The sequence below is a fragment of the Salarias fasciatus genome, chromosome 2, assembly GCF_902148845.1.
Source record: "Salarias fasciatus chromosome 2, fSalaFa1.1, whole genome shotgun sequence".
Lineage (NCBI taxonomy): Eukaryota > Metazoa > Chordata > Actinopteri > Blenniiformes > Blenniidae > Salarias > Salarias fasciatus.
In genome coordinates, this window is record NC_043746.1 from 27451557 (window position 1) to 27465181 (window position 13625).

The 13625-nt window shown below is 45.7% G+C and overlaps 1 protein-coding gene across 1 annotated transcript in view; it reads left to right on the forward strand.

Annotated features, from left to right (window-relative positions):
• The window catches only part of mgat4b (alpha-1,3-mannosyl-glycoprotein 4-beta-N-acetylglucosaminyltransferase B), a 55257-nt gene that overhangs the window by 26772 nt on the left and 14860 nt on the right, over positions 1 to 13625 (forward strand). Inside the window, exons 2-4 of the mRNA XM_030117835.1 lie at positions 8338 to 8517; positions 8616 to 8759; positions 10822 to 10955. Coding sequence (XP_029973695.1) covers positions 8338 to 8517; positions 8616 to 8759; positions 10822 to 10955 — 458 coding nt within the window. The remainder of the gene's footprint in view (positions 1 to 8337; positions 8518 to 8615; positions 8760 to 10821; positions 10956 to 13625) is intronic.

The following is a 13625-nucleotide window of genomic DNA, read 5'->3' on the forward strand; positions in this document are numbered from 1 at the left end:
AAAGAATCCTTTCAGAAAATTGGTCAGAAAACTTTGCATTGCCAATATTTATTTTAATTTAGCTGAACAGAACAGATGCTGTTGAGTAGAGTTTTTTATTTACAAATTTATAACCTCTTTATTTTTTTTTTAATTTGTGGCAACTTCAGTGGATTTAAAGAAGTGTTTCAAGTGCGTGCTAAAGTAGCATGGGTGCTTCAAACACTGGCGCTGAAAGTCTGTGTGGGAGGAAGAGGAGGAGGAGGAAGATGCTTCGGTGAGGCGTTCAGGGTCAGACAGCTGGGGGAAAATGCAGACTCGGTCTGGCTGCTCGGTTCGGATGTTTGACTGGAAATCTTTTGTCCACAGAGCCGCCTGTTAGCATGCAGCCTGTCTGCCGGCCGCCTGCTGCCAATTCTGTTACCACGGCAACCGTGTGTGTGTGCGCGCGCGCGTGTGTGCGCGCAAGATTGTTGAGCGATCAGAGATGGTGTGAGTCAAGTCGATTTCTACACACACACACACACACACACACACACACACACACACACACACACACACACACACACACACACACACACACACACACACTTAGATGAGGTGAGATGTCCTCCAGACTGTGAAGCGTGTCCTTATCCCGCTCACCGTCACTGCTGCTGCTGATAACACACACACATATATACGCACACATATATACACACACACACACCTAAGATCATTTATAACCTCACACCTGATATAGTGGCGTGTGTGTGTGCGCTCGTGGTCGATGTGACGCCCTCAGAATACTAACGTGTCCCTCTGAGGCTGAAAGCACTGATTCTTCAGGCCGCGCGGCAGCAACACAAGGCCGAAGCTCATCAGGAACATAAACATATTCATCACAGTTTTATTTACACAGCAAATCCCAGAGTGTTAAAACACACACACACACGTTGAATGAATTTTAAAATGGTGTTATTACTTGTGAGTAAACGTTGAGTGTTGTGGATTTATTCCATCTTCGTGTTTTCTTCTCAAATCACTCCCTGAAGGTGGAAACGGGGCCCAGATGAGCTCCGTCCCTGCGTGCAGTCGGGCGGAGGGCGGACTTTTGCTCGTCTCGTCTTGTTTTGTCTCTGCTGTGACTGGATCTGACAGCTGATATTGAGAGGAAGCGGCATGTGAAAATACGCGAGCGCTGCCAAGCTGACCAGCTCGCACTCCGACGGCGAGTGTGTGCGACGGCGATAATCGCTCGGCGAGCTTATCGTCTCCGGGCCCGCCTCGCCTCCACACACACTCTCTCAGACAAACAGCCGTATTGACTAAAGGCTCAAATGAACACAAATCCACTCGACACATCGACTGAAACCGGAGCTCAGATGTTGTGTATCCGACTCACACACACACACACACATACGCGTGGCCCGGTTTCGAGGGTGAAGTCATGCTGTCAGATGATAGCCGGCTCCTCGGAGAGGATCCAGGCCCGCGTGCGATCGATCGATCGGTCGACGGTCGCCACGCAGAGCAGACCACTTCCACACTGTTCAGGGTCACTCTGAGATCACACAGGGAGGAACCAAGAATACACTCCTGAACGACGGTCTCGTTTCAAACATCAAAGCCTGAAGAGCTTCCTATCCAGAGATTTCTGGAGTTTAATTAATTTGACCTTCTTCTAGAAGCTCAGGCAGTTTTAGTTTGTTTGCTGAAGCATGGAGAGCACATTAAGATAACAAAGACTGGGACTGTTCTCGGCTGTGACGCGTTAGCAGCTGATCGCTCTGGAGAAATAAGCATTTCATCGTGTTTCACAGAGCGGCAGAGTTTCCGTCCAGCACACTGAGCTGTCTTTGGGATTTGAAGTTTAAAGTTTTGAAGTTTTTGGAGTGGATGTGGACCGATGAGCCGTCCCTCCTCGGATCAGTGTCAGTAAGTCCAAACTCCAGCGTCTGGACAAATCATTTCCGCCACATCCAAGTCCTGAGTCTGAGCAGATCCAATCTGAGAGAGCTCATCGCTTTTCATGATATTAACTTTCCAAAGAGTCGGATGGCTCGCTGTCTGTGTTGCCTTCATTTTCCTGGCAGCTGCGCTTCTTTAAGTTAAACCACAAACGTGGAGCCATCCGGCGGCGCCGTCATCCTGCGGTGGAGTCACTGTTTCCACGTACGGCAGCATCTGCGCCACGGATCCTGATTAAAGTTCTGAACAGACACCTGCCAGCTGATCACAGACTCAGCGATATGAGAACGCACCTGGCTGAGAGAAGACTCCTGCTTCCATCTGTCTGCTGCGCTCTCAGAGCTTTTCTTTTCCTCATCTATTCAGGATTTTTTTTTTTTTTTTTTTAATTTGCAGTCCGTGCTAATGCTCCGTCTCTTCTGTCTGCTCTGCTCTTCACTTTCTCATGTTTTCCTTTTTTTCTCTGTCTGGCTCGTATGTTAATTGTCCTCCTCATGTCTGATCTTTGCAAATTAATGGAGGTGAAAAGGAGAAGAGCGGCTGCTGTGGGTTCGCTCACCTCCTGTTTCTCCCTCGCTGTACCTGAAGTTCTGGGGGAAAGTCACTGGAGATGAAATGCAGGATCCTGGAATCAGGTTGTTTTTGCGGGAGGTTAAAAGAGGACCCTGATATGGAGGCGTCTCTCTTTATAGAGCAGTGTGAAAAGCAGAGGAGGATTGTGGGAACTGGCGGGCGAGGTGTGAGCATCCAGAGTTAGGGTTGAGTTTCACTCCTGCTGAAACTTTGCTCATTAAAACTCACGTTATTGTCCTGTCTGGCTGTTTATGCCACCTCCACAGCCATAGGGGGCGCTGTCGTGCCTGAAGAGTCTTGAATATCACATGACAAAAACATGGGAAAGCAGTGGATTCACATGTGGATGAAAACGTCTCTGTATCCGAGAAGCTTTCAGGTAGCGGAGCAGTACCAGCAGCAGCCTCAGGGGGGCGGTGTTGAGATTCTAAGTGAATCAGAAACAATGAAAGTGTTTATAACATCATCGCAATAAACCTGATGTAGTTTCTCTCTCAACTTATATTTCACCTCCTACGGCCGAAGGCTGGAAACAGACTGAGGTCATTATTTTCATGCTCCTGCCTTGACTTGCCAAGTGTGTTCACACTCCTCGTTTGCGCGCGCGTGTGTGTGTGTGTGTGTGTGTGTGTGTGTGTGTGTGTGTGTGTGTGTGTGCAGGGTGGAAGATAATTGACTTTCTTTGACACCACCAGATTGGAAATCACAAGCTGTCACCTGTTTCTTCTCCCTCACACTCCCCAGCTGTTTCTTCTCTGCTTTGTTTAGGAGATATTTCAGCGGGAAAAAAAAAAGAAAAAGGCAGGTCAGAATCTGCCGAGGAACTTTCAGGCGGCAGCGCTTCGCCCTGCGACGACGCTGACGCGCCGCTTGAACAGCAGACAGGGCTTCATGTCGCGTTCTGCTCTTCTCCATGCGGAAACACACAAACGTTTAAAGGAGCTCGATGGGCTCGTCTGTGTCTTCTTGTAAGTTTGTTGGACTGCAGTAAACATTTACAGCCACAAGCCGACGGCTGCAGCGAAGCCATATAACAGCCTCCGCGCTCCAGCCTGCTTTCACTGCCTATTTACTGGCCTGGCAGTCTGTTAAGTGGTATTTTCACGTTGTTTTTGAGCCGCTCTGCGGCTCGGTCGATAATGAACTGACTTAACGTCGCCGTGGGACCGCCACCGTCCCATCCTGTCGTGTTCGGCTGACGCTGCGCCTCCGCTTCCTTCCCTCCCCTCGTTCTCTAATAAACACATCACTCTGAGTCAGCAGGTAACTCGCAGAGCGCCGCTTTCCTGTCCTCCACCCTGCATCCAGTCCCGCCGCTGCTCGCACATCCTGTTTGACATTTCGCCGCTTGCTTCTCTTTCATCAGTGTTTCCCTCCTCGGCTCTCGTTTCGGGACAGGGCGTCCAGTGTGGAGTCGTTCCAGCCGGAGCTTCAGTGCTGCTCCAGTAAATTAGGTTTAATAACTTCATTTGGTTCGAACGACAGAAAGTGCAGAGAGCGACGGTCGTCGTGCACTCCCTCATTTCACCCCCCCCCCCTCGGATGAAATGCCATCTGCCAGGGGGAGGAGGGCGACGGGGTCGGGGGGCCACGGGGCCGGGACGTCCCTCGTTAGGGACCTCGTTAGGAAAGCGCCGGGCCGATCTGCCCGCCGTGCTCAGCCATGTGAGCGTGAACATCAGACCGCACACGGAAACACACGGTCTCCAGAGCAGAGTGAGGAAACGCCGACGCTTCGGCAGACCAGAGATCAGCCAACACCTGGCTCTCAGCTGCAGCTCCAACTCTTCTCTTCATTTTATCCTTCAAAACCATCAGTGATCGATCACTGAGATGTCTGTCCTTCACACTTATCATCTGGAAAAACAAAGGAAAACATCATGGAAGTGTCCCAGAAAATATTCAGGAAAATAATTTTTATTTTTCATAGACAATTGTTGTCTGAGAGGTTCACAGACAGTGGAATTAAAACGTGTTCACAGACAATGGCTTTCAGAAGCGATCAGTGCTGCTTACATTCACCAGCGTCAATTGATGATGGTTTTCTGCAGTGTACCAGACAATGGCTTTCTATCATGTTACCAGACAGTGATTTTCTATCATGTTACCAGACTGTAGTTTTCCATAGTGTTCCGAGACAATGGTTTTCTATTGTGTTCCACAGCGTTCTCAGACAGTGATCTGAATGTTCTGCGGTTTTTCAGACTGATCCTACATGTCAGGTGTCAATAATGTTCTCGGACAGTGTTCAAACATGGGTTTTTAAGGATAACGCATTTCATATGTTGAGCCAAAACAGTTTTTAGGAATGTTTCTCCACGTTGGTTTTCAAAGGTGTTCTCGGACAAATGGTTTCTGTTTACTCAGAACTGAGTTTTAGTCTTCATGGGTTGTTTGGTCCTGTGGTTTTTATACTCATTTAAAGATTTAGTTATCAGAATAGACACATTTAGAGATGATGGTTCTCCAGTTCTGCAGCTGCTCAGTGATATTCAAGTACTGCCACATGAAACACTCCTGGGTTCGGAGGGCTGATCGGGGTTAATGCTCACTTTAAAAAAGCACTGAAAACATCTGAACATGGACGACACGCTGATGTTTGTTCTGTAAAATCATGAATGAGGAACAGCGCGATGTGCTTACACCCTGAGAGTCCTCCTCATTAACTCTGACTCATCCAGTGTGTGTGTGTGTGTGTGTGTGTGTGTGTGTATGTGTGTGTGTGTGTGTGTGTGTGTGTGACAGCATTGGAGTCACCAATCACAGGTAATTAGATTATCAGACACACACACGTTACGACAGTGTGACTCAGCCTGAACGCCTCCTCAACTCTGCCTTTGAGTGTGTGCGTGCACGATGGTATTATTAATTTTACACACACACACACACACACACACACACTGATTGCTCCGTTTGAACATGACGACCTGGATTAACATGTGTCTGAGGTTGTGTTTGCATTGAATTACATGAGTGTGTGTGTTTGTAATGGAGCTCTCTCTTTATCTGGACAGTGTTTAATTTTGAGTGAGAACATTTGTACTGATTGAAACAAAACCCCAAAAAAACATTAAAATTTGTTGATCGCGCTCAGTAATGATACTGAAAAAAAATTTAAAAAAAAAAAATGTATTTTTTTTCCCCACTAATCAATAACTGAATGAAACAAGGAGTGACGGGTCAGTGCTGCTCGCCATCCTCAACATGTGGAACTGCTCCTTTAAGTGTGAAGCTTCTGCCATTAATAAGCGATTGTGAGGATCATAAACCATTTTGTGTCGACTCTTTGGTCGACACGCAGCTGCAACAGACTGACTGCTGCAGGAAGGAGATTATTTCATCAGAGCAGATAAATAACTGGGCAGGAGCATCATTAAAAACTCATCAGCGAGGGGCGGGGGTGCGCTCATAAATTCACTACAGTTATCAGCCAAGCAGATGTGACTATTGTGCTCCATTAATGAGGGTTTAGAGGAATAATTACAGCCGAACCAGAGAGTGTGACTGTGTTTTAACTTCTGCTTTTCCAGCTATTAATGTGCAGCTGGCTGACAAAAAGCAGCACAACGCTGGTTTGGTGTCTGGGCCACACACACACACACACACACACACACACACACACACACACACACACAGAAAAAGCCCCTCAAGAACTACCCAGACTTGAACCAGGGTCGGTCACATTGTGTGATGGTAGTGCTAACCACTACACCACACAAACAACCTTTTAAATTTATGGCTGTCTTCGGTTTGTGTCGCTTGTTGTTGTATTAGAGGGATCAGGCTTGTGGCGCCCTCAGTGGTTGTTGTAATTATGACTATTGCAAAGCAGGAAATAATATGAATTTGAAATTCATGAAATTACAATTTGAAAAATATTGTTAATCCAAACAAACTGTAGTCTGTGTATCCAATTGGCCTCTATGCAGACGACACACACTTTTATTTCTCGATTCAATCCACATACAATCATCACACTAAAATTAATGTGTGTTGAAGTGTGTGTGGATCTTTAGTGATCAGAGGACAGGTTTGTCTCAAAGATATAGTATGTAAAATGTTCAATTTCTTTTTTGCTCATTTCAGAAAGTCAATATATTATAGGCTCGTGACACAGGTTGAAATATTTCGAGCCTTTATTTCTTGAATTTTTGATGATGATGACTGAAAGTCAGTGTCTCCAAAAATTAGAACATTACATAATATCAATAAAAAAGGATATTTAGAACGGAAATGTAAGGCTTTTGAAAAATATGTTCATTTCTACTTTGGGTAATTTCTGTTCTTTAGTATTATCTGAATTCGGATTTCTCAGATTTTCTCAGGATTTCGAAGCCATCATTATCAAAATTTCAACAAATTACAGCTTGAAATATTTCACTCTGTGTCACGAGCCTATATCATATATGAGTTTGACTACCTGAAATGAGAGACAAATAAAATTGAAGGTTTTGAAGATATTCGAATTTTTGTAGACATGTCTGTATTTATAGCTCCACAAATGCAGAAAAACATGCGATTCGGTCTTTAATGTTTATTACATGCCCTCCTCGTTCCTGTCTTCGACCTGTTTTCTATTGATATTTCCTGCTCAGTAGATTCCAGGTCACTGGTCAGGCCCTGTCTGCACAGCAACGTTTTTAAGTGAAAACAGAAAACTGGTGTTTTGAGGATGTGTTTACATGACAACAGTGTTCGGAGTTTTTTGGTGCCAAACTGCAGAGAAATGAGTCTGGAAACAGGGAGCCGCTGTTATGTGTGAATTAAAGCCATGAAGAAGTTGATGTTTGTCGTGAAGCATGGAGACTTCCGGAGTGTCAGATGACCCTGTTCGCCCTCTGGCTGGTTTCAGTCTCACTCAGCTTCCGGGAAGATGTTTCCCATCCGAGATTTACATCACTACAGAAAATCTCTACATGAATGAAAATATCAACTAATACTTGACATTGAACAATAGAATTAAAACCAGCAGTCGAGGTAAAAACACACATTTGTTGAGTCTGTGCAAACAGAGCGGCTCTGCTGGAATAGAAAAAAGAGAGTGAAGTCAGTTATCTGTCATGGTGAGCCGTGGATGTTGTCGCTTCCTATTCTGTGAGTGATGTCTCCCAGCGGGGGGTCTGAGTAAAGTGAGCGGCTGCGTGTCCGTCCAGCAGGGATTACCGCAGATTTACCTTCACACTGCATTAACCCAGTGAGAGATGATGCGGGGATGATGGACGGCTGGAGGATGTTTGCTGCAGCAGATGAAGGATTTACTGTTTCAGTTTCATGTTTTTACTCAGATTATGTCCTTTTTTTTTTTTTCCTCCCCCCCCCCCCCCCCCCAACCCCACCTCTCTCTACCTGTTGATGATGACGAGCTGGCACAGATTCATACACTCCGCCAGCCTTTATGGGTAATCCTGTGAAGCATCAGTCTGTCGCCGCTCTCCATCACATCACGCGGCAGCCGGGGGAAGATGTGCAGTGTAATAAAACATTAACATGCTCCCATTATTAAATATGCATCATCTTTACCGGCTGGCTCCGGAACGTCTCATGTTCGGTGTTTTTTATGGGGATTCTGTGAAGTCACGCATTTATTATACACGCATTAAAAAAACACGTTACATGTGTGTTACATCATAAAACAAGTTAGACTTTATTATATTACAAGACAGACACATCATTTTTCCATTGAAGTCTTTGTTTCCTGTTTCATGCGTGAAAGTTTGTTGTTTTTGGACTTTTTTAATATTGATGGAGAGATTTTGTTGATTGTGCGAAGAGAACTCAACACGCGCGAGAGTAAAGAGATATTCTGTGTGATAACCTGCGTCTCCTCCCCTGCAGGAGATGTGGTGGATATCTACCAGAGGGAGTTCCTGGCGCTGAGGGAGCGCCTCCACTCGGCCGAGCAGGAGAACCTGCGGCGGTCCAAGGAGCTGAACCTGGTCCTGGACGAGATCAAGAGGGCCATCGCTGAGAAGCAGGCGCTGCGAGACATCAACCGGACCTGGAGCAGCCTGTCCGGTGAGTCCCGAAGCGGCCGAGTGAAGGTTTTCTTCATCTGATGAACCCTGAGATGTTTTCAGTGAAGCTCTGACCCCGAAGCGTCTGCTGCTCTGCAGAGGAAACCAGGCTGAAGCTGTGGAACGTGAGCTCCAGCAAGAACGTCCTGCAGCTGCCCTCCATCTTCCATCATCTCCCTCACCTGCTGAACAGAGAGGACAGCCTGCAGCCGGCCGTGCACCTGGGACAGGGACGCACCGGAGGTAACACACGCACGCACACACACACACACACACACACACACTGAGCCACTGAGGTGTTCAAGTGAAGGAGGCACCTCCAGCAGGCTTTTACAGTCTAATTTGAGAAACTAAAAATAACTATTAACAGTTGAGAGACTTACGCGACAAAACCGGACAGATTTCTTCATGTCTGAACCTTAATAATATTTATGAACATTGTTCGATTGTTCAAATCTATCGTCACGTTTCTGTCGGGACTGAGTCCAGTCTCCAGTAAACGGGAGTTTACACATTGTCAAAGGTAAATGCAAAACTTCTCTGAAATTAGAATGCAAAAATGATGAGTTTTCACTTGAAACATTGTCGTGTAAACGGCCTAAAATAGAAGTCCAACAGAGAAACAAGAGTGACATTCCCACTGAGCCCTCAGTTACTGTAACCGAGTATCACTTCCTGATAATAATCACTGATTAACTTGTTCCTGTAAACACTGGTGGTGATGGGATCACTTTACTCATGATGCTTAAGATTAAGGGAAAATAAAATAATTCTGAATAGCAGTATAGTCCTGGATTGAAAGATCAGGAAGGTAAAATCTCATTTAATGCCTCACCAGGCATTTATTTCAGTTGACATAAAGGATGCATGAAGACACATTTAACGTGGATCAGAGTGACTCAAGAGTTCCTGAAGGGGGATAAAAGATAAAATAGTCCCTGAACACACTTGTAAAACTCTCAGGGAGCCTTGGCTGAAGCAGCAGCCCTGGCACAGTGCACCTTCTCTGGGGAAACATCTCAGCCCCCCCCCCCCCCCCCCCCCCCCCCCCCCCCCCCCCACCCCCACGATGCACCCAACACACCCCGGAGAGGAAAATCTAACAGCTCCGAGCTCCACAGCTGACCAAGGTCACTCTGCATATCTGTGTGTGTTTGTGTTTGTGTGTGTGTGTGTGTGTGTGTGTGTGTGTGTGTATATGCATAGAATTGTGTGTGTCAAGTCTAATTTATTTATCAAGATTTTATTCTGCTTACTAAACCATTTTCTGACAAGGCTGCTTTACAGAGGACATAAATACAGATAAAACTGGAGGGAACAAACACACCAGGATATGTAATGTGTGTAATGTGTGTGTGTGTGTGTGTGTGTGTGTGTGTGTGTGTGTGTGTGTGTGTGTGTGTGTGTGTGTGTGCTGTATTATATTATTGGTATTGCGATAACGATTTACCATAAATGCAAACACTTATGCAGATGATGTTGATGTCTATAGGAACGATCACACTTCAGTTTTATTTGTTTACAGTTCTGTCACTGCTTGAATACACGGTGCATGAGAAGATGCTCAATCACAGTTCAGTCAGTATTTGGAGATGGACATGTTGCACATGTTGATTCGGCTCGCACTTCTTCCTGGCTCTTCCTCTGACAGAGAGAAACTCCACAAGGGTGTTCACACTTTTCTGCCTTTTTTTTTTTCCTTTTTTGTCCTGCTTGAGTCTATTTCCTGCTCTTGTTCCAGTTAAGCGACCTCGGATTGCTCTATTTTCTGAGGAAATGATCAAATTCTATATTCCCTGTTTTCAGTTCTTTTGTATTTTTTTCTAAAATTTAGTGCAAAATGACTATACAGTGTAATTATGGTCTTTATTTAATAAGAAATTAATTAATTAAATCTTTACCAAGAAGAAGCTCAAAGCTAACAGATGAGGACAATAAAAATAATTGAAGAATTGAGATGATCAACTGCATTCAAGAAGAATTCATAGAGATGAATGTTTCATTTTAACGCTGCTACAGATTCATTGTATTTACTGGAAGCGCTGCTCCCTCCCACATCCTTTAATTTCACCTCCGGCTGCGTGTGTTTGCTGTAAGTGTGTTACACTCCGAGCTCAGTGACGCAGCCTCCGACTCTGTGTGTTTTGCGGGGAGCTGCTTTAACTCGGCGGCAGCCTGCGGCTCTGTGTATTAACAGAGAGCGCTGCTGCTCCATCTGGACTGTGGAGCGCTGCTCTGCAGGATCTCATCTGTCTCTGTGTGTGTGTGTGTGTGTGTGTGTGTGTGTGTGTGTGTATGTGTGTAGTCTCCATAGTGATGGGGGTCCCCAGTGTGAAGAGGGAGGTCCACTCCTACCTGACCGACACGCTCAGCTCGCTGATGTCCGAGCTCAGCGCCGCCGAGAAGGACGACTGTGTCATCGTGGTCCTCATCGCTGAGGTGTGTGTGTGTGTGTGTGTGTGTGTGTGTGTGTGTGTGGGGGGGGGGGGGGAGTCTTGTTTCCTCCACAGTGTGAGGGGAAGCTGAACCGGTCTGGTGGCCGACTGAGGAGATCAAAAACTGGCGGTGTTCTTTATCTAAAGGACGTCAAATCAAAGGTCGTGCACTTTTCACGCATCTCTAAACCCTAAACCCTCGTTACGGCGTTCTTAAACACCGTCCTGCCGCTCCGCGGACAAACTTGCTTAAAATGGGTCCGCCATGCAGTCGGACTGCTGGTGTCCACGGGGTGGGAGACACTCGGGAACGTTTCCAGCGCTTCGCCGTTTTTCACGTCCATTTGTGCATTTCACTGATTTTACACGTTTCCTCTGGTTAACGCCGGTTTTCTTCTCTGTTCAGCTGCTTTCTCTCAGTTTGTAAGTTGAAAATCTTTTTTAGGTTTGTCTTCCAGGCTGATACAATATTTAAAATCCTCTCTGGGTATTTTTTTTTTTCAGCATTGTGTTTCCCCCCGTCTTGTTTTACCTCTTCGCTGAATTGGGTCCAAATCAAAAATTGAAGCGGAGCTCCTCGCCGGCGCGTGCGGGTCAGCGGGTTCGGCTGTATCATGGAGGCCGTCACGTGGCCCGGCGGCGGGCTCCGTTCGCGCCGACGATCGAGGGTGCAGCGAAAGCACTTAAGGCCTTTAAAGTGGAGAGATGTGTCGCATGAATACTGCATGACGGAGGCGTGTTGTGATCGAGCGAGAAGCAGGAGAACACACGAGGCGACACAGCATGGCAACGCAGACGACAAACCCTCCGCTGATCCCCCGGCGACCTTCTGCTCAGAGGACTCCAGTCACAACATCTGCAGCGTCACGTCTGCTTTTCGCCCGACCGCACAGCTTAAAGTCAAGTTACAATAAGGAGAAAAGAAACCTTTTGGAGATGAGATAAGTGCAGCCGAAGCCCCAACTGGAAAATTGACTCAGACAAAACAGAAACGACTGAAAACAGGCATCTAAAAACATTTCGAAAAATACTGAAGCTAACACAAATGGACAGTAAACTAATGGAAGAGGATGCAAAAACAGTCACAGAGAGCAATAAGCTTTTGTGTTAATAGACATTAAACCAACAAGCAGAGCTGAAACAACAGATAAATATGCTGAAACAACCATAAACAGACACACAGAAAGAGATTATACAAGCAGACACAACTTTAATGAAGGCATGTGATCAATGAACAAAGAAAAAATTATACCAAAAAAGCTTTAACCTACAATATATGGCAATCAATAAAGCTAAAAACTATCATGACATAAATAAAGAACAAATATCACAAAAGAAGAAACAAACTATCGAAAACAAAAAACACAACAAAATGAAAGGAAAAGAGCACAAAACATCAGTATCAGCAAAACACACAAGCTTGAAAATAACATTAAAAAACCTCCCAAAGACAAACAAGACTGAGCATTAAAAGGTCAATAAATGACACCAAAAGGCATAAAGTCACCAAGACGTCACATAAAAACATCCCAGAGAGACTTTAAACAACCGTAAAGAGATGTAACAGCAGCACAAAGGCTTCAGCGCATTTCTGCATAAAACACCTGGAAACTGGTAAAAAGACATTGTGGAGAAATCAGCTTCAGGTAGATTAGAGAAGTTCTCATGGAAGCAGAAGCAAACAGTAATCTACATTCAGAGACTTTCCTCACTGAGCGGACAGAGTCATGAGAAAAGTTTCATATTAGTTTATGCTGTAAACTTTATGAGCCGAAATCCTGACAGTAAAAAGTGAACGATCATCGGCCAGCAGCTCCAGCGGCGCCTGCTCCTCATTAACACGCTGCTCCGCGCTAAGCTCCACCCAGCTGGCACCTCCAGCTCGCCAAAACAAGCCACACACGCTCTGCACACAGGCGCCTGGGCTGCAGGGACCGTGTGTGACCGCACGCTGACCTCCCGGGCTCCCATTGGCTGCTGCAGGAAGCCCTCTGGGCTCCGATTGGCCGGAGCGTGGCGACGTCACTGATTTCTCAAGATGTGTGTGTGTGTGTTTATGTGTGTGTGTTGAAAAATATCTGCAAAGAGACAAAAAAAATTCCAGAGTGATACGAAGTAAGAGCAAACAGACAAACGGGTGTAAAACAACCAAAAATACGAGGTGTAAAAAGACTCCAAACAGCCTCAGTGAAATGTTGTGAAATGACCCAAAATACACACAAAAACTCTAAAGAATGTCTGATGTGCTACCACAATGTGAGTAAAAAAACGACTATTTGTTTTTAAACTGTGAATCTGGAGGGAAACATTTGAAAGGGCACTTTTTTTTTTATCAAGGAATTTCATATTGTTTCATTTTCATTTATTTTTTTAGAGCTCGTACTAAAGTCACAGTGAGCAGATAAATGTCGATGGTGCGAACAGGTTCAGTGTATCTGATCCCTCCGAGGTCGAACTGAACGGCTGAAAACGAAGCCGCCGATGAAAAGGGAGGCAAAGAGAACGAAAATGACAGAAGATGGACAGGAAAGGATGCTTTAAAGAGACGACAAGCGAAGCGGTATCAGACAGCATCGGAAACCGAAGCAGTGAAGAAGCACTGCCAAGAGGAGAAAACGTTCAGAAACAGCTTCAGACCGGCGAATCGCTCGATTCTGTCTGCTGCAAAGAGAGT